Below are 24,200 nucleotides of genomic sequence, written 5' to 3' on the forward strand. Positions count from 1 at the left end.
GCGACAGGGATGATAGGCGGGGGGGACATGGGCGACAGGGATGATAGGCGGGGGGGACATGGGCGACAGGGATGATAGGCGGGGGGGACATGGGCGACAGGGATGATAGGCGGGGGGGACATGGGCGACAGGGATGATAGGCGGGGGGGACATGGGCGACAGGGATGATAGGCGGGGGGGACATGGGCGACAGGGATGATAGGCGGGGGGGACATGGGCGACAGGGATGATAGGCGGGGGGGACATGGGCGACAGGGATGATAGGCGGGGGGGACATGGGCGACAGGGATGATAGGCGGGGGGGACATGGGCGACAGGGATGATAGGCGGGGGGGACATGGGCGACAGGGATGATAGGCGGGGGGGACATGGGCGACAGGGATGATAGGCGGGGGGGACATGGGCGACAGGGATGATAGGCGGGGGGGACATGGGCGACAGGGATGATAGGCGGGGGGGACATGGGCGACAGGGATGATAGGCGGGGGGGACATGGGCGACAGGGATGATAGGCGGGGGGGACATGGGCGACAGGGATGATAGGCGGGGGGGACATGGGCGACAGGGATGATAGGCGGGGGGGACATGGGCGACAGGGATGATAGGCGGGGGGGACATGGGCGACAGGGATGATAGGCGGGGGGGACATGGGCGACAGGGATGATAGGCGGGGGGACATGGGCGACAGGGATGATAGGCGGGGGGGACATGGGCGACAGGGATGATAGGCGGGGGGGACATGGGCGACAGGGATGATAGGCGGGGGGGACATGGGCGACAGGGATGATAGGCGGGGGGGACATGGGCGACAGGGATGATAGGCGGGGGGGACATGGGCGACAGGGATGATAGGCGGGGGGGACATGGGCGACAGGGATGATAGGCGGGGGGGACATGGGCGACAGGGATGATAGGCGGGGGGGACATGGGCGACAGGGATGATAGGCGGGGGGGACATGGGCGACAGGGATGATAGGCGGGGGGGACATGGGCGACAGGGATGATAGGCGGGGGGGACATGGGCGACAGGGATGATAGGCGGGGGGGACATGGGCGACAGGGATGATAGGCGGCAGGACATGGGTGACAGGTGTCCAGCCTCCCTGTCGCCCATGTCCAGCCTCCCTGGACAGGGAGGCTGGACATGGGCGACAGGGAGGCTGGACATGGGCGACAGGGATGATAGGCGGGGGGGACATGGGCGACAGGGATGATAGGCGGGGGGGACATGGGCGACAGGGATGATAGGCGGGGGGGACATGGGCGACAGGGATGATAGGCGGGGGGGACATGGGCGACAGGGATGATAGGCGGGGGGGACATGGGCGACAGGGATGATAGGCGGCAGGACATGGGTGACAGGTGTCCAGCCTCCCTGTCGCCCATGTCCAGCCTCCCTGGACAGGGAGGCTGGACATGGGCGACAGGGAGGCTGGACATGGGCGACAGGGAGGCTGGACATGGGCGACAGGGAGGCTGGACATGGGCGACAGGGAGGCTGGACATGGGCGACAGGGAGGCTGGACATGGGCGACAGGGAGGCTGGACATGGGCGACAGGGAGGCTGGACATGGGCGACAGGGAGGCTGGACATGGGCGACAGGGAGGCTGGACATGGGCGACAGGGAGGCTGGACATGGGCGACAGGGAGGCTGGACATGGGCGACAGGGAGGCTGGACATGGGCGACAGGGAGGCTGGACATGGGCGACAGGGAGGCTGGACATGGGCGACAGGGAGGCTGGACATGGGCGACAGGGAGGCTGGACATGGGCGACAGGGAGGCTGGACATGGGCGACAGGGAGGCTGGACATGGGCGACAGGGAGGCTGGACATGGGCGACAGGGAGGCTGGACATGGGCGACAGGGAGGCTGGACATGGGCGACAGGGAGGCTGGACATGGGCGACAGGGAGGCTGGACATGGGCGACAGGGAGGCTGGACATGGGCGACAGGGAGGCTGGACATGGGCGACAGGGAGGCTGGACATGGGCGACAGGGAGGCTGGACATGGGCGACAGGGAGGCTGGACATGGGCGACAGGGAGGCTGGACATGGGCGACAGGGAGGCTGGACATGGGCGACAGGGAGGCTGGACATGGGCGACAGGGAGGATAGGTGGGGGGGGCATGTGTGAGAGGGGGTGGACGTGAGTGACTGGGGGGGTGGACATGGGTGACAGGGGGGGGTGGACGTGAGTGACTGGGGGGTGGACATGGGTGACAGGGGGGGGGTGGACATGGGTGACGGTGGGGGGGGGGGTGGACATGGGTGACGGTGGGGGGGGGGGGGATTTAGACAGGGTTGAAAAGATGAACAGAGGGGTGGAAAGGGTATGGTACCTTAAGCAAGCCGGCCCGCGCAGTCCCACAGCAGGCACGGGAGTCCGGCGCAAGGGAGCGGGGGACGGAGGGTGACGCAGGAGACGGAAGGTGAAGGAGGGGGACGCGGGGGACACAGGGAACAGAGGGGGAAGGAGGGAAACACGGGGGACGCGGGAAACGCAGGGGGATGCAGGCCATGCAGGGGGACGCTGTGTGCGCACGCAGACTTCCCTTCCCCCCTGCGCGGTCAGGCCGGGGCATTTAAAAAACCAAAATAATAATAAAAAATAAAAAAAATCACGGCAAAATCCCGCGGCACCACAGGCAGTGCTGAACGGCACACACGTGTGCCGCGGCACCATGGTTGGGAATCACTGTCCTAGAGAAACCTAACAGGTGAGGAGGAAGCATTGAAATGGCTGTCCTCACAAGAGGATATTATTATTCGACCTGCAGACAAGGGAGGAAATATTGTCCTTCTGTCAAAAAACTATTATGTAAATGAGGCTAATAGACAACTGGGTGACAAAAACCCATATTTTAAGCTACAGAAAGATCCAACAATAAAACATAAAAATTAAGTAAGTAGAGGCGTAGAAAAAAGTATTTTCACCTCAAAATTTGCAGAAAAATTATTCATAGTATCACCTAAAAAAACCTTACTGGTACTGGATTCCAAAGATACACAAGTCTCTTAGTGCCCCTCCTGGGCACCCTATAGTGGCGGGGAGAGGGTCACTATTGGAACCCCTTTCCCAATATTTATATTTTATTTTAAGACCACTATTAAAAACAATTCCATATTATTTACATGATATTTACATAATATTTACCTACTGAAAATATTACAAGAATTTGGTTGGCAACCACATTTTTCTTTTGCCAGCGTTGACAGAGAGCCTGTACACCCGCAGGATGCAGGCGTACAGGCTGTCCATCAAAACTTGGAAGCATTGCAGCAGTAAGACTCAATTCAGTTTAATGACGACTGGTTTATTCAGTATGATGGTACGGCGATGGGGACACCAGTTGCCCCGATTTTAGCAAATATTTTTTTGGGGGTACTAGAAGATCAATTAATCTATTCATCAAGAAATCCTTACGCCCAATACCTGCCCTTGTACCTACGATATGTAGATGATATAATTGTATGGTCCGGTCCTGACGCTCTGTTTCATGACTTTGTTTCATATATATGAATTCTAACAATGAACATATATCGTTCACTAGTGTCTATAGCCCCACTTACACTGGAATTTTTAGATGTTAGGTTAAAGGTAGTGAATAATGACTTGACAACAGAGGGATACAGAAAACAGACAGCTACAAACGCTCTTTTAAAGGGGTACTCCGGTGAAAACCTTTTTTTTTTTTTTTTTTAAATCAACTGGTGCCAGAAGTTAAACAGATTAGTAAATAACTTCTATTAAAAAATCTTAATCCTTCCTGTACTTATTAGCTGCTGAATACCACAGTGGAAATTCTTTTCTGTTTGAAACACAAAGCTGTCTTCTGAATCACGAGCACAGTGCTATCTGCTGACATCTCTGTCCATTTTTAGGAACTGTTCAGGGTAAAAGGAAATCCCCATAGTAAACATATGCTGTTCTGGACAGTTCATAAAATGGACAGAGATGTCAGCAGACAGTTCTGTGTTTCAAAAAGAAAATAATTTCCACTGTAGTATTCAGCAGCTAATAAGTACAGGAAGGATTAAGATTTTTTAATAGAAGTAATTTACAAATCTGTTTAACTTTCTGGCACCAGTTGTTTTAAAAAAAATTATATAGTTTTTCACCGGAGTAGATCATTACCATATGGACAGTTTAACAGATTAAAACTGATTAATACATCAGAGGACAGTTTTGAGAGACAGGCAGCTGAATTGACAGAAAGACAAATCAAGAGGATATCCACAAAAGATCATATTGAAGTCCCTTGAAAGGGTTAGAGCAATATCAAGAAACAACTTACTTTAAAAATAAAAAAACGCATCCAATCTGTACAGAGTCATAGGAATAATCAAAGAACGTTTTCTTTTAAGTTTGATCACAGTCCGATGGAAAAAGTGATAAAATCTGCAATCCACAATAACTGGTATTTAATAGAGCAGCACACAATATTTGAGAAATACAACATAAAAAGACCTGTGATTTCAATTAAAAGAAGTAAAAATTTAAGGGATATCCTAGTAAAAAATAGGCTGGAAAAAAAGAAAACTGGATACAACAACAATTACCAAGTGGGAATCACAAATGTGGGCTCAGCGAAATGTGGGCTCAGCGAAATGTGGGCTCAAGCTTTTGTACTCATATGTTAACTGTAAAAAATATCAGATTGGGTCCACATACATTATTCATTAACAATTTTATTACTTGTAGAACCCAATATGTGGTATTGGCATTAGTACGTGGATATCATTATATAGGCAAAACGATTCGGCCCCTGTTCACACGTATTAGGGAACACTTGCGTTCGCTAACCACAGGTGTTGGATGCCCTTGGGTAATGGAACACATGAGGTTAACACACAAAAATCATGTACAAGAATTAAAATGCTTAGGTTTAGCCGTGATAAAACCCCTAAATTCACTTCCAGGCTGTGAAGAGACAGAGGTGCTGTTTGGCAACTATAAACTATTTAGATTATTTTTTTTTCATTTTTTTTCTGTTAATACTTGCAAATCCCCAAATCTATTATGGCCTCCATGTTGGAAAATGTAGTCCAGTGCACATCTTGCGCAATGTATGCAATCCTTGAACAGCAGTTTGAGGGTGCATATTGTTGTGCGAGATGTGTGCGAGTTGCTCATTTGGAAGCCCAGATCCTGGATCTAGAAGAGCGACTGGCAACACTGAGAAGCATTGACAACTTGGAGAGGAGTCTCCTGCTCACTGAGCAAGTACTCTCTGGGGTAGAGGTGGGGGAGGCTAGTGGGACGGAGGTGCAGGACAGTCAGGCAGCTAGCTGGGTTACAATTAGAAAACGGGGTAGAGGGAATAGTGTCAGGGAGGCTAGTCCTGAACTGGCACACCCCAACAAGTTTGCTCGGTTGGCAGATGAGGGGGATGCCATTTCAGAGCTAGCAGTACTGCAGCATGATACTGCCTCTGACCGCCAGGGGGGTGTCTGCTCCAGGAGGGAGGGAGGAGTGCAAGGCAGGCCAGACCGGTATCGATAGTGGGGGACTCTTATTAGGGGGACAGACAGGGCGATCTGTCACAGAGACCGGGATCGCCGAACAGTGTGTTGTCTTCCTGGCGCTAGAGTTCGGCACATCGCGGATCGGGTTGACAGGTTGCTGGGTGGGGCTGGAAAGGACCCAGCAGTCATGGTACATATTGGCACCAATGACAAAGAGGTAGGTGGAGAAGATGGCTAGAAGGGTGGAGGAGTGTTTGAACTAGGGACTGGTGAGGGAGGGAACCTACTTCGTAACATACCTGTGGGTGGAGCAGAGGGAGGGGTTAAAATAGTTAATAGGGATAGGTTTCATAGGAAGAAAAATCATACACCATTGTATTGCATGTTGACTAATGCCAGAAGTCTGTCCAATAAAACAGGAACTGGAGTGGTTGATGTCTGAAGAAAATTATGACATAGTGAGTGTAACAGAGACTTGGTTGGACGATAGCTGTGACTGGCCGGTCAACATACAGGGATATAGTCTATTCAGGAAGAATCGCACAAAACGGAAAGGGGGAGGAGTTTGTCTATGTGAAATCAAGTCTGAAGTCCGCACTGCGGGAGGATATACGGGAGGGAAACGATAGTGTGGAGACATTATGGGTAGAAATATATGGAGATAATAAAAAAATTCTGAAACGGGTTTGTTATAAGCCACCAAACATAATGGAAGAGGCAAATCAACTACTGAAGCAAGTAAACAAGGCAGCAAATCATAATGAGGTGATAATGCGGGACTTTAACTATCCTGATATAAACTGGGAGACTGAGACCTGTGAATCTCATAAAGTAAAGTATAGATATATAGATCTGACTATAGATAAAAGACAATTATTTGTCCCAAATGGTACAGGGCCCGACCAGAGGGGGTGCCCCAACTAGACTTAATATTAACCAACAGATCAGCTAGAGTAACTGATGTGCAAGTAGGAGGACACCTAGGAAATAGTGATCATAATATAATACATTATAACTTGTTCTTCAATAAGGGAATCTCTCGAGGGGCCACAAAAACAATGAACTTTTGGAAAGCAAAGTTCGATCAACTCAGAGAAGCCCTTAATATAAATTGGGATAACGTCCTCAAAAACAACAATACTGACACTAAATGGGAGACTTTTAGGAATATCTTAAATTCTAACTGTAAGATGATGTATATACCCTATGGGAATAAAAGGGTCAGAAATAAAAGAAAACCAATATGGATGAATAAAAATGATATTGGGGCCAGACGGATCTCTCCTAACCTATAGTGCCGATATATCGGCGAGGTTTGCCTCATTTTATGAGTTGTACACCTCGCAGGCCACTTACTCCCAGCCTGACCTAGCACACTACTTAGACACTATAGTATTCCCTAGACTCTCCACTGATAGAGCTTTACTGGAGTCTGACCTTACAGGAACTGAATGACGCCTTGGGTGCCTTGGCGAGAGGTAAGTCGCCGGGCCCCGATGGCCTCCCACTTGAGGTGTACCAACAGTATGGGGAGCAGTTGGCTCCCGTCTGCTGGCCATGTTCCAGATGGCATTCTGTGCCAATCGACTTCCTGACTCTCTCTATGAGGCTTCCATTGTGGTTATTTTAAAGCCGGGCAAGGACCCCTTGGACTGTGGTTCATATTGCCCTATTTCCCTCCTCAACTTAGACTATAAACTGCTTACTAAAATGTTAGCTTCTAGACTTAACAGGGTGATCCTTGAAATTATACATGCAGACCAGTCGGGCTTCATGCCCGGCCGCTCCACCTCAGACAAAATTTGCAGAGTCCAGTTCTTAACACAGATTGGGGGGACACGCACAAAGGATTGGGCCATGGCCTCTTTAGAGGCTGCAAAGGCTTTTGACTCAGTCGAGTGGCCTTTTCTGTTGGAGGTCTTACGCAGATTTGGGTTTGGCCCTAATTTCATTAAATGGATTTCCATACTGTATTGCTCGCCGAAGGCTAGATTGTATGTGAACGGTGTAATCTCCACATACTTTGCCCTGCGACAGGGCTGCCCTATATCTCCCCTTTTTGCCATAGCCATCGAGCCTTTGGCACTGCAGATTCGGCAGTCCCCGGACTATCAAGGCATTTGTATTGGCTCTCGGGAGGATAGGGTAGGACTGTACACTGACATGATACTCTATGTCCCGGCCCAGGGAGACGCTCCCCATAGGGATTGCGATTATTGATAGATTTGGGTACTTCTCGGGTCTCAGGATAAATTGGGACAAATCGGCCTTCATGCCCCTTAGGACTGGTGACTGGGAGGAGTGCTTTCATGGCTTACGAGTAGTCTCACGTTTCAAGTCTCTTGGCATACACATTAGTCGCACATTTGGTGATGATCACTTGCTGAATGTACAACCACTACTTTCTTTTGTTCGTGACAAGTTTCGGGTTTGGGCTACCTTGCCGCTGTCTGTGGCGGGGCGCATCAACCTGGTCAAGATGGTGATCCTCCCCAAATGTCTCTTGTTCTTGAGCACACGTCTACCCCAGTGCCGATGTCCTTTTTTAAACAACTGAATGCTCAACTTCTATCATTTGTGTGGGGTGGGAATAGATCCAAGCTTAGATTATCTATTCTGCAACGTTCTAAGACTGAAGGGGGCATGTTGTTGCCTGATATCTATTTATATTATTTGGCTGGCCAATTACACTTTCTTAGACACTGGGTATCGCTCACCCCTCCCCAATAGCGAACACCACCTTGCTCACTATCTCCATTTGTCTCAGCTATGGCCGGTGCTGGAGGGACGAGCTGGCGCTGGGGCTCCGTGGTTACCTATACATAAATTAGCATCACGTGTATGATTGGCCTCCGAGACCCTTCTTGACTACACAGACAGTATGATGGAGCGACAGCTTTGGTCTGACCCTTTTCTTCCGCACCTCTCTGACCTGCTAGACCCTCCCTTTTTGGAGATCACATGGGATACACACTATAGCTGACGTACATGACGTCTTTTCAGTATTTTTGGACAGTTGTGGGGTTCCCAGATAGTGTTTCTACAAATATCTCCAGCTCCGACATGCATTCACCGCGCAGTTCCCCCCTTCCACAACACTGTTTTCCAAATTCCCAATAATAGGGGTCTTCCGATCACAGGGCCCCCGGGGTCTCATCTCTGTACTGTACACTACTCTTTTACATGCCAAAATGGTGAGGGAACCCATCTCGGTTGAACCGAGGTGGAGGACTCTAATACCGGGTCTGACCGAGGAGGAGTGGGAGGAGGCTCGGTCGTCTCATTTACATGTTTCCCCTACAGTCAACAATAGGCTTATCCAGTTATACATGTTTCATCACTCCTACTTGACACCTGTCCGTTTGGTTAAGATGGGTAGGCTTACATCCACCAATTGCCACCGTTGCGGTGCTGTGGGGGCAGACTACATGCACTTGATGTGGTCCTGTCAGATAATCCGGGGTTCAAGTGTGACTTTTTGACTACGTTAATGCACCTCTTAACATCAAGATCGGCCTCTTGGGTTTTCTAGAGGAGGAACAGTGGACCCCTTACGAGATCACTTTTCTACGGGAAACTTTATTCCTAGCACGCAAGTCCATAGGCTTGCGATTGATGGATCCTAGGAAGCCCACTCTGGCAGGATGGAAGGCCCTTGTGAACCGCACTGTATTTTTAATATTTAGTCTACAAACACCGAAAAAATACATCTAAGTTTCACAGAGTTTGGTCGGCATGGTGTGCTTCTCCGCAGGCAAACTTCACCATTTCTAGATTCCTATCCATCAGGGATCAGAATGCTACTGCCCCTTGACTCCATCTACATGCGCGGAAGACTGCTCTGTCCTGGACAAAATTGGCTGTACTACTCCTTCCTACCCCCTATGCCTTTCTCCCCTCTCCCTCTCCCCCTCCTCCGGTCGAGGTCGGACACATGTTTGTCTTTTGTCTGTTTGTCTTCCCTGTTGTCCTATGTCATGTCTTATGTCCATTGTCTGTCCATGTTTTAGTTCCCACTTATAGTGGTTGGTTTAGGTGTTGTTATTGCAACTTTATACGCTGCATATGCTGCACACTATATTCACTTTATGACCTTGCCTAACGTGCCGGTCAGGTTGTTTGAGCTATGTTCATGTTCACTCCATTTCATATGGATACCGTTTTTTGTTTTTTTCATGCATATACTTTGTAATAAAGTAAGTTTAAAAAAAATGTTAAGGGCGCAATACATTACAAAAATAAAGCATTTTAATTACTAAAACAGGATGGCAGTGAAGCATTAGAGAAAAAATTAAAATATGTAAAATACAGATAAAAGCTGCAAAGAGAGAGACAGAAAGACTCATTGTCAAAGAGTAAAACTAACCCCAAAATGTTCTTTAACTATATAAATAGCAAAAAGGTCAAAAATGAAAGTGTTGGCTCTTTAAAAAATGATGAGGAAGAAATTATAAACAGGGATCAGGAAAAAGCAAATATATTAAACCAATTCTTCTCCACTGTATTCACTGAGGAAAATGAAATGCCAGGTGAAATACAGTGTGATAAGGTAAACTCCCCAGTACAGGTCACCTGTCTGACCCAGTAAGAAGTACAGTGCCGCCTACAAAAAAAAATCTAAATAGACAAGTCACCAGGTCCAGATGGCATTCACCCCCGAGTTCTAAAGGAATTAAGTTTTGTAATAGACAGACCTCTATTTTTAATATTCAGGGACTCTATAGTAACAGGGACTGTTCCCCAGGACTAGCGCATGGCAAATGTGGTGCCAATATTTAACCCCTTAAGGACTACGCCCCCGTTTCCGAGTCCTTGAGGACTCAGGGCGTATGGATACGCCCTGCGTTCTTCCGGTCCCTGCCGCTCGCCGGGCAGAGTCCGGACCGGGATGCCTGCTGATATCGTTCAGCAGGCATCCCAGCTTATCGCCCAGGGGGGTCCTGAGGTCCCCCCATGTATGCGATCGCAGCAAATCGCTGGTCAATTCAGACCAGCGATTTACTGCGATTCCGTTACCCGCCGGCGGCCTGCTGCGGTTCCGGGTCATCTGGGTCACGTGTGGCCAGATGACCCAGATAATGATGATGATCATCATTATCGTTGGTGTATCAGACACCACCAATCATCATCCACACAGTACTGAGGGGTGGCACTGTTGCCACCCCCCAGTACAGCAGTGATTGGGTGGCCGCAGTGATCGCACCAATCACTGCAGTATGGGGAGGGGGGAGGAGGGTGCAGGAGAACGATGCTCTGTCCTGCAATCTCCCTCCTCACATCCAAAAAAGTTAAAGAAAGTGCCCCCTTTCTGTGGCCTCTTGGCACAGAAAGCAGTTAGGGAAAGCATTAGATTAGGTAGGGACAGTTAGGGGTTAAAACATTTTTTTTTTTTTATTTTAGATTTTTTGGCGCACTGTCTGTAGGTGTCCGTGGGGCCGTAGCACCTTTAGCTGCGTGACCACAGCCCTACAGGGTCGCTGCGGTCGGTCCCAGGTTTTTTTTGGGGGGGGACGCGCAGACCTTTTTTTTTTTTTTTCCTTTTAGCGTACTATCTGTAGGTGTCCGCAGCACCTTTAGCTGTGACACTCCGACCCTACAGGGTCACTGCGGTCAGCGCATTTTTGGGGACACACTTTTTTTTTGCTAAACGTGTGGCAGGGCCCTCTTAGCTATAAAAGAGCGGTCCGCCACCGTTTGCTAAAGCCCACCCGCCGCTGATCAGTCCCGTAGTACTGAGCAGCGTTTTTTTTGTGGTGCGGGCGCTTTTTTCGGGTTAAAGCGGCTTTTTTATTTTATTTTTTGCACCTATAGGCGGTCCGTGCCACCAGTAGCAGGCCTGTACAGTGTGGACGGACCGTACCTCAGTGTGCGGCCTGCCCCACCGCTGTCAGTGATTTATCACTGATCAGCTTTTTTCTTTTTTTGGGGTTCAGGCGGGTGCTTTTTTTTCAGGTTAAGCGTTTTATAATTTTATTTTTTCATTTTATCATGCCCTCTTTATATCTGAAACTAAATCTTTCTAAAACAGAACTTCTTGTCTTTTCTCCATCAACTGATACTGTACCTAACCCTGACATTTCATCTTGGTATGTGGTACTACCATAACTTCCGGGCAGCAGGCTCGCTGTCTTGGAGTTATACTTGACTCTGATCTGTCTTTCACGTTCTTGTCACCTGCATCTCAAAAACATTTCAAGAATCCGCCCGTTTCTCACTACTGAAACTGCTAAAACTCATTATTGCTTTGATTCACTCCCGCCTCGACTACTGTAACTCTTTACTAATAGGCCTTCCTTTATCCAAACTCTATCCTCTCCAGTCCATCCTTAATGCCGCAGCCAAACTCATCTTCCTCTCCAGCCGCTACACCGACGCCTCCTCCCTGTGCCAGTCACTACACTGGTTACCAATTCAGTCCAGAATACAGTACAAAATACTCAGTCTCACACACAAAGCTCTCCACAATGCTGCACCTCCCTACATCTCCTCTCTCATCTCCGTCTACCATCCTACACGTTCTCTCCGATCTGCTAATGATCTCACACTAACATCTTCTATAATCCGAACTTCTCACTCCCGTCTCCAAGACTTCACTCGTGCTGAACCGGTTCTCTGGAATGCTATCCCTCAATCCCTCAGACTCAACAACATCATCCATAGTTTCAAACATGGCCTAAAAACACATCTCTTCAGACAGGCCTACAACAGTCTCTAATTGGCCTCAACATATCCCCAACATATCCCCACACCTCGTTTGAATAGTTATTGTGTAATTTTATGTCTGATACTTGTCTTTGTTTGTACCCCATAATTGTAAGGGCTGCAGAATCTGTAGGCGCTATATAAATAAATAGACTATTTCAGGTTTTTTTTTCAGTGAAGATTTTGTCAATCTGATGGTTGACCAGACGAACCTGTACGCCCAACAGTTCGTGGCGGCAAACCCGGGCTCATTTTTAGCTAGACCCAATGGATGGTACGCCGTCAATGCGGTCGAAATGAGGACCTTTTGGGGCCTTGTGCTGCATATGGGTCTAGTTAAAAAACCCAGTGTCCGGCAATACTGGAGTGGGGATGTCCTTTACCAGACCCCGCTTTACGGTATGGCCATGACACGTCCCCGGTTCAAGGCCATTCGAAAACGTTTGCATTATGCTGATAATGCGGCATGTGATTGCGCGTATGACCGCATGTATAAAATCAGGCCGGTCATCAACCACTTCGGGACCAAATTTTGGGAGGCCTATGTCCCGGGGCGGGAAGTTGCTATTGATGAGTCTCTCGTCAGCTTTGAGGGGAGACTCAGCTTCCGGCAATACATCCCTACCAAGCAGGCGTGGTATGGCGTGAAGATGTTTAAACTTTGCGAGAGTACCTCAGGGAGAACACATGCAAGTTTAAAGTGTATGAGGGACGAGATTCCCGTTTTGAACCCCCAGAATAACCCCCTACTATGGGTGTTACTGGGAAAATCGTTTAGGGCCTTTTGCACCCATTGCTAGATAAAGGTTACCACCTTTACGTGGATAACTTTTATACTAGTATCCCTCTCTACACATCCCTCGCCGCCAGATCCACGGTCGCTTGTGGGACAGTCCGGAAGAATCAAAGAGGCCTTCCACCCCATCCCCCTACACGCTCCTATCCCCCGGGGTGAGTCCCGTGCCTTTTCCCATGAAAACCTGTTGCTGGTCAGGTATAAGGACAAGAGGGATGTCCTTATGCTCACCACAATTCCAGGGAATGGCAGCACCCCTATCCCTGTGCGAGGTACCGCGGGACCGGTCCTCAAGCCCGATTGTATTCTGGACTACAATCGGTATATGAGGGGAGTTGATCTTTCTGATCAAGTCCTCAAGCCATATGATGGCATGCGGAAAACAAGGGTATGGTACAAAAAAGTTGCGGTCTACATGGTACAGATTGCCATGTACAACTCTTTTGTACTGTCCCAGGGACACAGGGACATTCCTGCAGTTTCAAGAGGTAGTTCTAAAGGCCCTCATCTTTGGTGACCGCCAAGGAGCGGGTCAGAGCACCTCTGGAACTTCAGTGCCCGGATCGTCCCCGGCCACCACTTTCAAGGTGTGGTCCCCCACACTGGAAAGAAGGGACAATCCCAGAAAAAATGCAGAGTGTGTCACAGGAGGGGGATTCGGAAGGACACCACCACTCAGTGTGACCCTTACTCCCTGAAGCAGTATTTAATGCAGAGGCCCGGATGATCGGAGCATCACACTTCCATGGAGCACTACATTTTTCATCCTTTCCCCTGATTTTAATTCCCCTGAATTATAATCCAATGTACCAGTCCAGAGTACATTGTCCTCCAAATTTTAAAACCAAACAACCCCCCCCCCCCCCACCAAAAAAGAAAAACTCCCAAAAACCAATATCCCAATACACCTGATAAAAAGGGTCAGGGGACACAGAGTCAACAGCTTTGGAGGTTTGCAGTTGCCTCAAATGCGCAACGCTCTCTCCCCACCTGAGCGGGGTGCACATTTGAGGTAACAGATTAGGGATGGCCACACACATCATATTCCCATAATGATGATTCAGAGCATAGGGTTTGGGGCGGGCATAATTTTTACTTCCGGCTATACTCTGGGTCATCATTCTGGGAATTGGCATATCAGTATTAAAATTGCTATTTTCATTCCCCCCCCATAGTACACTTAATCCATTCCTGGAAAATAAGTTTAGGGAACACCCATCTGTTCCAAATCTCCACTTCACCCCTATACACCTTCCCTAGGGGGTGTACTGTTTGTAATATGCCCACATGTGGGTGTTCCTTTCTTGTATTTTCCTCTGAATGTATGTAACTTTTAGGTCTGTAAGAAACATCGGCCTCAAATGCGAAGAGTTCTCGCTCATGATCTCTGTCGTATTTCCAGACGACAATTCGGAGTCACATGTTAGTTGTTCCCAGAAAGATGAAGTAGAGCATAGGTTGAAAATTGCAATTTTCAAAAGCTACCCTTCATCCATTCCTGGAAAATACATTTATGAAACACCCGTGCATTTAAAATGTCCTCTTTACCCCTACACCCATTCCTCAGGGTGGGTACTTTCTGTAATGGTGTCACATGTGGGTGTTTCATTTTTGTATTTTCCTCGGAATGTATGTAACCGTCAGCTACTGATATGCCATAGGCCTCAAATGCAAACAGACCTCTATGACTTCTGAGCCTTGTTGTGAGCCCGCCCTACACTTTACCCCCATATGTGGATGTGTTTTCATAGTCAGGAGAAAAAGCCCTCCAAAATTTGTAACCCAATTTTTCCAATTACCCCATTGTGAAAATGTAGAAAATTGGGTAACCCAAGCATTTTAGTGTTTAAAAAAAAAAAAAAAATAATCACATTTTTCATTTTACAGCCCACTGTTCAAAAAACCTGTGAGGTGTAAGTACTCACTGTACCCCTTGTTACCTTCCTTGAGGGGTGTAGTTTCAAAATTGTGGTCACTTGCCAGGGTTTATTTTTTAGATTTTACGTCAGAACCTCAACCATTGTAGTGCAAAGCACCACTTTAGGCCTCAAATCTCATCGGTGCTGTCTCACTCCTAAGCCCTGTTTTGCACCCGCATAGTGCTTTACCGCCATATATGGGGTATATCCTTATTCTGGAGAATTTGGGCTACAAATTTTGTGGAGCTTTTTTTCTCTTACTACTTGTGAATCTAAAAATTTTTTGGTTAATACCAGCAATTAATTTAAAAATCTAATTTTTTACTTTTACAGCCCACTATTCAAAAAAACGTGTAAGGTGTAAGTGCTCACTGTAACCCATGTTACATTCCTGGAGGGGTCTAGTTTCCAAAATGGTGTCACATGTGGGGGGTTTCTGCTGTTCTGGCTCCATGGAAGGTTTGAAAATGCACATAGCCCCCGACTTCAATTTCAGCAAAATTCTCTCTCAAAAAGTTTAATGGCGCTCCTTCTGTTCTGAGACCTGAAGTACGCAGAGCACTTAACATCCACATATGGGGCATTTTCTTAATCCGGAGAAATTACTCTTCAAATTTTGGGGTCCATTTTCTCCAATTACCCCTTGTGAAAAAGAAAAATTTGGGGTAACACCATCATTTTAGTGTTAAATAAAATTTTCCATTTTCACGTCCAACTTCAACGCAAAGTCGTCAAACACCTGTGAGGTGTTAAGGTTCACTGCACCCCTTGTTACGTTCCTTGAGGGGTGTAGTTTCCAAAATAGTATGCCATGTGGGTTTTTTTTTTTTTTGCTGTTCAGGCACCATGGGGGCTTCCTAAATGCAACATGGCCCCCCAAAAACCATGACAGCAAAATTTGTTTTAAAAAATTCCATAGTTGCTCTTTCCCTCGAGTCATGTTGTGAGCCCACAGAGCACTTTATGTCAACATATGAGGTAATTCCATACTCAAGAGAAATTGGGCTCCAGGCCTAGGGGATTGGGGGGGCGGATTTGGGCCCAGGCCAGGGGTGGGGGGGCGGGATTTGGGCCCAGGCCAGGGGTGGGGGGGGCGGGATTTGGGCCCAGGCCAGGGGTGGGGGGGGCGGGATTTGGGCCCAGGCCAGGGGTGGGGGGGGCGGGATTTGGGCCCAGGCCAGGGGTGGGGGGGGCGGGATTTGGGCCCAGGCCAGGGGTGGGGGGGGCGGGATTTGGGCCCAGGCCAGGGGTGGGGGGGGCGGGATTTGGGCCCAGGCCAGGGGTGGGGGGGGCGGGATTTGGGCCCAGGCCAGGGGTGGGGGGGGCGGGATTTGGGCCCAGGCCAGGGGTGGGGGGGGCGGGATTTGGGCCCAGGCCAGGGGTGGGGGGGGCGGGATTTGGGCCCAGGCCAGGGGTGGGGGGGGCGGGATTTGGGCCCAGGCCAGGGGTGGGGGGGGCGGGATTTGGGCCCAGGCCAGGGGTGGGGGGGGCGGGATTTGGGCCCAGGCCAGGGGTGGGGGGGGCGGGATTTGGGCCCAGGCCAGGGGTGGGGGGGGCGGGATTTGGGCCCAGGCCAGGGGTGGGGGGGGCGGGATTTGGGCCCAGGCCAGGGGTGGGGGGGGGCGGGATTTGGGCCCAGGCCAGGGGTGGGGGGGGCGGGATTTGGGCCCAGGCCAGGGGTGGGGGGGGGCGGGATTTGGGCCCAGGCCAGGGGTGGGGGGGGCGGGATTTGGGCCCAGGCCAGGGGTGGGGGGGGCGGGATTTGGGCCCAGGCCAGGGGTGGGGGGGGGCGGGATTTGGGCCCAGGCCAGGGGTGGGGGGGGGCGGGATTTGGGCCCAGGCCAGGGGTGGGGGGGGGCGGGATTTGGGCCCAGGCCAGGGGTGGGGGGGGCGGGATTTGGGCCCAGGCCAGGGGTGGGGGGGGCGGGATTTGGGCCCAGGCCAGGGGTGGGGGGGGCGGGATTTGGGCCCAGGCCAGGGGTGGGGGGGGCGGGATTTGGGCCCAGGCCAGGGGTGGGGGGGCGGGATTTGGGCCCAGGCCAGGGGTGGGGGGGCGGGATTTGGGCCCAGGCCAGGGGTGGGGGGGCGGGATTTGGGCCCAGGCCAGGGGTGGGGGGGCGGGATTTGGGCCCAGGCCAGGGGTGGGGGGGCGGGATTTGGGCCCAGGCCAGGGGTGGGGGGGCGGGATTTGGGCCCAGGCCAGGGGTGGGGGGGCGGGATTTGGGCCAAGGCCTGGGGTGGGCGGATTTGGGCCCAGGCCTGGGGGTCCTGGGCCCAGGCCTGGGGGTCCTTTGCCCAGGCCTGGGGGTCCTTTGCCCAGGCCTGGGGGTCCTTTGCCCAGGCCTGGGGGTCCTTTGCCCAGGCCTGGGGGTCCTTTGCCCAGGCCTGGGGGTCCTTTGCCCAGGCCTGGGGGTCCTTTGCCCAGGCCTGGGGGTCCTTTGCCCAGGCCTGGGGGTCCTTTGCCCAGGCCTGGGGGTCCTTTGCCCAGGCCTGGGGGTCCTTTGCCCAGGCCTGGGGGTCCTTTGCCCAGGCCTGGGGGTCCTTTGCCCAGGCCTGGGGGTCCTTTGCCCAGGCCTGGGGGTCCTTTGCCCAGGCCTGGGGGTCCTTTGCCCAGGCCTGGGGGTCCTTTGCCCAGGCAATAACACTGCCGCGGTATGAGGGGTTAATGCTACCACTGCCATGGGGTGAGGGGTAAAGTTAACCCCTCACCCCATGGCAACGGTAGCGTTAACCCCTCACCCCGCGGCAGCATTAACGCTCAACAATCAGCATCAAGAGGAGGACTCCGGTGCAACGGCGCCCCGCACCGGTAAGTAAAATCATAGTGATGGCTCCGCAAAAAGTATCGTATGTCGATAGATACTTCAACATACGATGGCCTCTGAGAGGCCATTGTATGTCGAAAAAAAAACGTATGTCTGGGCCATCGTAACTCGAGGGACCAATGTATACTAGATATTTAGGGACAGCATGTTGATCCAGAGATTTATTCATTTATTCTGACTGCCATATTTGGAGTCGGGAAGGAATTTTTACCTCTAGTATGAGGATTTTTTGCCTTACCCTGGATCAACTCAGAAGGGACTCATATAGGATATAGGTTGAACTAGATATACTTTGGTCTTTTTTCAACCTTACAAACTATGTTACTAAATAGGGGAGGCGATAGACATATAAAACTGTTGCAAAAATAAACTGAATTTATACTAAAGACTTTAGCATTAGGACCGCTAGGTCTGAATGAGAGGAAAGGCCTTAGCATTTTCCCTCCAGATGCATAGAAGAAACAGAGCAGATGATTTAAATGAATCCTGTGATACCATGAATAAAGGAGCCGAATCATCTATTATTGATTAATGCAACTGTTATTTGTGCCTGGAAAATTTATATCCTCACCACTAGGTTATAGTTTTTAATCTATGTTTCACAAGGGTTAAATTGTACCTGTGTGTAGATAGGGGTGGGGTTAAGCACGGATGTCTATGGTCTTGATAAAGCGCTGTGGTTAGCGAGAAACGGCCCATTGGCCATACCTGTGACCGACATGACTATAATAAATATTAAGAACTGCAATATTGTGAGTGCAATCTATTTCTTTGCTATTGTATTGGACACTTACCTTCTTGATTGACCACCATGGATCAGCAGTATTACTGGACTGACGTGAGAAAGCTGTGAGGTTCTATATTGCCATTGAAGTGCATAGCAGTGTTTTTGACCACAGCCTGTTTTCTTTTATATTGTGAGAATAATATAAAAATGCTTTTAATAAGTGTCCAAAGCCTTTAAAGGGGTTCTCCACTGGAAAACATTTTTTTCTAAATCAACTAGTGCCAAAAAGTTTAACAGATTTGTAAATTACTTCTATTTAAAAATCTTAATCCTTCCAGTAGTTATCAGCTGTTATATGCTCCATAGGAAGCATTTTTTTTTCTGTCTGAACACAGTCCTCTCTGCTGACGCCTCTGTCCATTTTAGGAACTGCCCAGAGTAGAAGCAAATCCCCACAGCAATCCTCTCCTGCTCTGGACAGTTCCTGATATGGATAGAGGTGTCAGCAGAGAGCACTGTGGTTAGACAGAAAGGAAATTCAAAAAGAAAATAAATTCCTGTGGATCATACGGCAGCTGATAAGTACTAGAAGGATTAAGATTTTTTAACAGAAATAATTTACAAATCTGTTTAACTTTCTGGCACCAGTTGATTTAGAAAAAAAAATTCCAGTGGAGTACCCTTTTAACCCTTTGGCACCACATGACGTACAGTTACTCTGCAACATGTGGAAAGTGCATAGAGAATGAATGGAGCTGTGACCAAGCATGTTAAAGCATCTTGGGGAATTAGAGAGAATATTCTATTGCAACTTGATTTACTTACTTATCACTGCTAGAACTTTCAGAAGACACAGCTTTAGACTTCCAAGTTTGTGGTTTAGAAGTTTTTCCTGCTGTAAAACAATATAGAAAGAATTTACTTCCTTTTTACATCATATTTAACGTCTTTGATTTTCTAATGGTGGAGTTTACTAACCTGCCCTCCTAGCCTTAACAGATTTCTCAGATGAGGATGATGCAGACTGTTTCTCCGCATCACTTTCAGAGTCAGATTTTGAATCAGAATCTGTTTTTATCTTTAGATAAGAAAAAAACCCCAATAAAAATATAGATTAAAAAAAGTGAAAATACCTAGGTATAACAGAGGAAAAAAATTCTGAATTCTGACCTTGGACTCTCGTCTTGAGGGTGTGGTCTTCAGCTTAGAACGGTGTCGATTTTTCTCTGGGGTGAAATCCTAAATTCATTAAATTTATAGGAAAACAAAATTAAATGCGTGTACTTGTACAGTTGACATGCTCATCTAACTAGGAAGCCTACGTGCTTGAAAAGACATATTCCACTCTTAGAACCTTAAACATTTATGGTAAACTAGCTTTTGTCCGCGGCTTCGCTCGGGTAACATAGATCTACTTTTTACGATCCTATAGTAATGAGGCAGCTCTGGGTAAAGTCTACGGGCATCCAAACAACCCAATTCTTTCAACTTTGATCACTGCGTCTAAAGAGTTAATGCCAGACATCTGCCGAAAAGGCGATGTCCGGCATTAGCCACAGGTCCTGGCTGCTGATAGCAGCCAGGACCGTGTGGGTATGATGCAAGCTCAACACCTGAGCTCGCTTCATAATCCTCCCATGCCGCAGGGCAGGGCATACCCGGCGTTCTGTGGCAAGGGGTAAATTCATGCAAACTTTGAACCCTCATTTCACCCCTTCAAGGGTGGAATTTTAGAAAACATTAAAACAAGTGTTTCTTTATCTCTAATTGTTAGCCTAAAAACCAAGTTTCATGCTTCTAGCTTAAAAAATGACAGACTTTCAACCCTTTGAATTTCGAAAAATCCTCTTATTCCTCATCTACGTACCTGGCATTGCCCGGTTTTTCCTTCCCAATCCTTGTTGGGGAGGAAAATCAACAAAGGAGGAAGCTTTTGACTTCATATCCCATCCTCACATATTGTTGTCCTATTCCAATCCTATATTCCGACCCCCTATCCTGTCCTAAATTTAACTATCCTATATTTTAAGTGGACATGTAAGTAACATGTGACCAAGTATTATCAAAATATCTCCAGCAGTTTGGACGTTATTTCCCATAGACTTGTATGGGACTTTAAACAAAAAACCCTTTTTCACCCCCTTAAGGGTTGAATTTCACAAAATTCTCTCATTCATCGTCTATGTCTTAAAAACAACACCTGTGGAAAAAATTCAGCGTCCAAGGGTTTAGGCTGGGCGTTGATGAGTCATTGAGTCAGGCCTTCTCTCTAACTTATTTATAAAAGGAGAAGAAGACCTGACTCACTGACACATCAATTCCCAGAAACGGACCTAGAAACCTGAATTTTAGCACAGGTGTTGTTTTTAAGACAGACAAGGAATAAGGAATTTTTTTTTGGGGGGGGGGGGGGGGGGTCGGGATATACGAGGGTCAGGATATGAGGACTGTTGGCAGTATATAAGCAGGCGGGTTCCCCTGCACGCAGACTCGGTAAAAGTCCTCAAAGGATGTTGATCTTCAATTTCACGAAACAGCAGATGTAATGTTTCGGGATGTTTGGATGCCCGTAGACTTTACCAAGAGCAGTCTCATTACTATAGGATTGTAAAAAGTAAATCTATGTTACCCCAAATGTATATATACACACACACACACACACACACACACACACATATATACACTCTGTGGATTTGATCTGACATAATCAAGTCACATGTAACAAATATGAGTCAGTCCTGCCTAACGAAATGGCCACTATGCCACATACTGGTAGAAAAAAAAATGGCTCTCTTCATTCACTGATCTGAAAGCTTAAAGGAAATATGCAGCGAAAACAATTTATCCCCTATCCACAGGATTGGGGATAAGTGTCTGATTGCGGGGGTCTGAACACTGGGACCCTCTGCGATCTCCTGCACAGGGCCTCGGCTCTGCTGTGCAGGTGGTGTGTCGGTCGCAACAACGTTGCGGCCAACACGCCCACTCCATGTATCTCTATGTGAGAGTCGGAGATGCAGCGTTCGTGCCTCCCCGCCTCTCCCATAGAGCAGTAGAGCGCAGCAATGCGGGGGACCCATTCGAGAGATCACAGGGGTCCCAGCAGTCTGACCCCTCGAGATCAGAAACCTATCCTGTGGATAGGATATGTAGTTTTCGCTGCAGATGTACTTTAAGGAACAAAGTGGAAAGTGGCAATCTGCTGTTTTTAACCCCTTAAAGGGGTAGTCCATCCAAGAACATCTTATCCCCTATCCAAAGGATAGGGGATAAGATGTCAGATCGCGGGTGTCCCGCCGCTGGGGACCCCCTGGATCTTGGCTGCAGCACCCGTTATCATTACTGTACAGAGCAAGCTCGCTGTGTGCGTAATGACGGGTGATACAGGGGCCAGAGCATTGTGATGTTACGGCCCACCCCTTCAATACAAGTCTATGGGAGGCGTCATGGCGGACATCCGCGATTGTGCGGATGTCCGCCATTAACCCCTCAGATCTGCAGCATTGCGGGCACTAAAATGGATGATCGGATGGCCCGCAGTGCTGCCACGGCGATCCGATCATCCAGCATGGCAGCCGGAGGTCCCCTCACCTGCCTCCACTGCCTTCCACGGGTCTTCTGCTCTGGTCTGCGATCAAGCAGACCAGAGCAGAAGATGACCGAAAATACTGATCAGTGCTATGTCCTATGCATAGCACTGAACAGTATTAGCAATCGAATGATTGCTATAAAAAGTTACAAAAACTTTTAAAAAACCCTCCCCCAATAAAAACGTAAATTGTCCCATTTTCCCTATTTCACCACCAAAAAGGGTAAAAAAAAAAAAAATATTTTATATACATATTTGGTATTGCCACGTGTGTAAATATCCCAACTATTAAAATAAAAGGTTAATGATCCTGTACGGTGAACGGTGTGAACGTAAATAAAAAAATTACCCCCAAAAATTTCAAAAAAAATTTATTAAAAAGTTTTATATGGTAAATATGGTATCAATAAAAAGTACAGTTCACGGCACAAAGAAGGACCCCTCATACCGCCGCTTATACGGAAAAATGAAAAAAGTTATAGGTCTTCAAAATAGGGGGATTTTAAATGCACTAATTTGGTTAAACAGCTTGTGTTTTTTTTTATTTTATTTTTTTTAAGTGCAACAGTAATAGAAAAGTATGTTATCATGGGTATCATTTTAATCGTATTGACCCAAAGAATAAAGAACATATGCCATTTTTACCGTAAATTGTATGGTGTGAAAACGAATTTTTTTTTTCTTTTTAATTTCCCCACACAGTATTTTTTTGGTTGCATCATACATTTTATGGTAAAGTGAGTGATGGCATTACAACAGACAACTGGTCGCGCAAAAACAAGCCCTCATACTAGTCTGTGGATGAAAATATAAAAGAGTTATGATTTTTTGAAGCCGAGGAGGAAAAATGTAAAAATAAAATTGTCTGAGTCCTTAAGGCCCAAATGGGCTGTGTCCTTAAGGGGTTAAAAGGGGTTATTGAGCAGGAGTGTTTTGTGAAACAAAAAAAAACTAAAACTTTAACTTACATCCTGCACTCACAGTGCTTCGCTCCAGTCCTCCGTCCTCTTCCTTTATACGCTGTTAAGTGGGCAAAGTTGTAAACTCGCCCCTCCAGCTGGATAACCCCTTTAATATTTTTAACTTCTTAGGGACACAGGGTGTACCTGTACGCCCTGCGCTCGGTCCCAGTCTATAACGTGGTGTCACGCTGTGCAGGTCGATCCCGGTGGCTAATGAAAGCCGGGACCCTGGGCCCATAGCGTGCAGCACCAATAGTTGATCGCCACGTCTAAAGTTGAAAAAATTTGCATCCCGGCAGCTCAGTCGTGCTGATTGGGAACACCTCGGTGAACCCGTGGTGTCCCGATCAGCAAGGACGCCGAAGGAAGGTCCCCTACCTGCTTCCTCTGTGTCCGATTGGCGATTGACTTCTCCATGTGTGAGATCCAGGCAGGAGAGGTCAAGCACCGATAACACTGATCATGCACATGTAGTTCTATACCGATGATCAGGAATCAATGCAATGCATGTTATAGCCCCTAAGGGGGACTGTAACATAGCAAAAAAAAAAAAGTGGGGGGAAAAAAAAAAAAAAGTTACTAATGCTGAATTAACCCCTTCCCTAATAAAAGTAAGAATCAACCCCCTTTTCACATAAAAAAAAAAAAAAAGTGTAAATAAAAACAAACATATGTGGTATCGCCGCCTGCAGAAATGTGAACTATAAAAATATATTGTTATTTAAACCGCACGGTCAATGGCGTACATGCAGATCATGGCGCAGAAAATGAGCCCTCATACTGGCCCGTACACGGAAAAATATGACAATTTTAAACAATAATTTTCGTGCATGTAGTTATGATTTTTCTTCTAGAGATAAGACAAAATCAAACCTATATAAGTAGGGTATCATTTTAACCTTATGGACCTACAGAATAAAGATAAGGTGTCATTTTTCCGAAAAATGCACTGCGTAGAAACGAAAGCCCCCAAAAGTTACAAAATTGCATTTTTTCTTCAATTTTGTCGCACAATCAATTTTTTTCCGTTTGGTAAAATGACTAATGTCACTGCAAAGTAGAATTAATGTCGCAAAAAATTTGCCATAACCCTTTGAATTTTGCACCAAAAATTTCATATTATGATTTTTAAAAGGTAAGGAGGAAAAAACGAAAGTGCAAAAACGGAAAAACGCTGAGTCTTTAACCCCTTAATGACGAAGGACGTATAT

At 48.0% G+C, this 24,200-nt stretch overlaps 1 protein-coding gene across 1 annotated transcript in view; it reads right to left on the reverse strand.

Moving 5' to 3' along the window:
* Positions 1-24,200, reverse strand: part of HDGFL2 (HDGF like 2) — a 236,887-nt gene that overhangs the window by 109,374 nt on the left and 103,313 nt on the right. Inside the window, exons 6-8 of the mRNA XM_056572250.1 lie at positions 19,609-19,677; positions 19,417-19,516; positions 19,264-19,333 (exon numbers count right to left, since the gene is read on the reverse strand). Of these exons, the coding sequence (XP_056428225.1) occupies positions 19,264-19,333; positions 19,417-19,516; positions 19,609-19,677 (239 nt within the window). The remainder of the gene's footprint in view (positions 1-19,263; positions 19,334-19,416; positions 19,517-19,608; positions 19,678-24,200) is intronic.

The sequence above is a fragment of the Hyla sarda genome, chromosome 1 (assembly GCF_029499605.1).
Source record: "Hyla sarda isolate aHylSar1 chromosome 1, aHylSar1.hap1, whole genome shotgun sequence".
NCBI lineage: Eukaryota > Metazoa > Chordata > Amphibia > Anura > Hylidae > Hyla > Hyla sarda.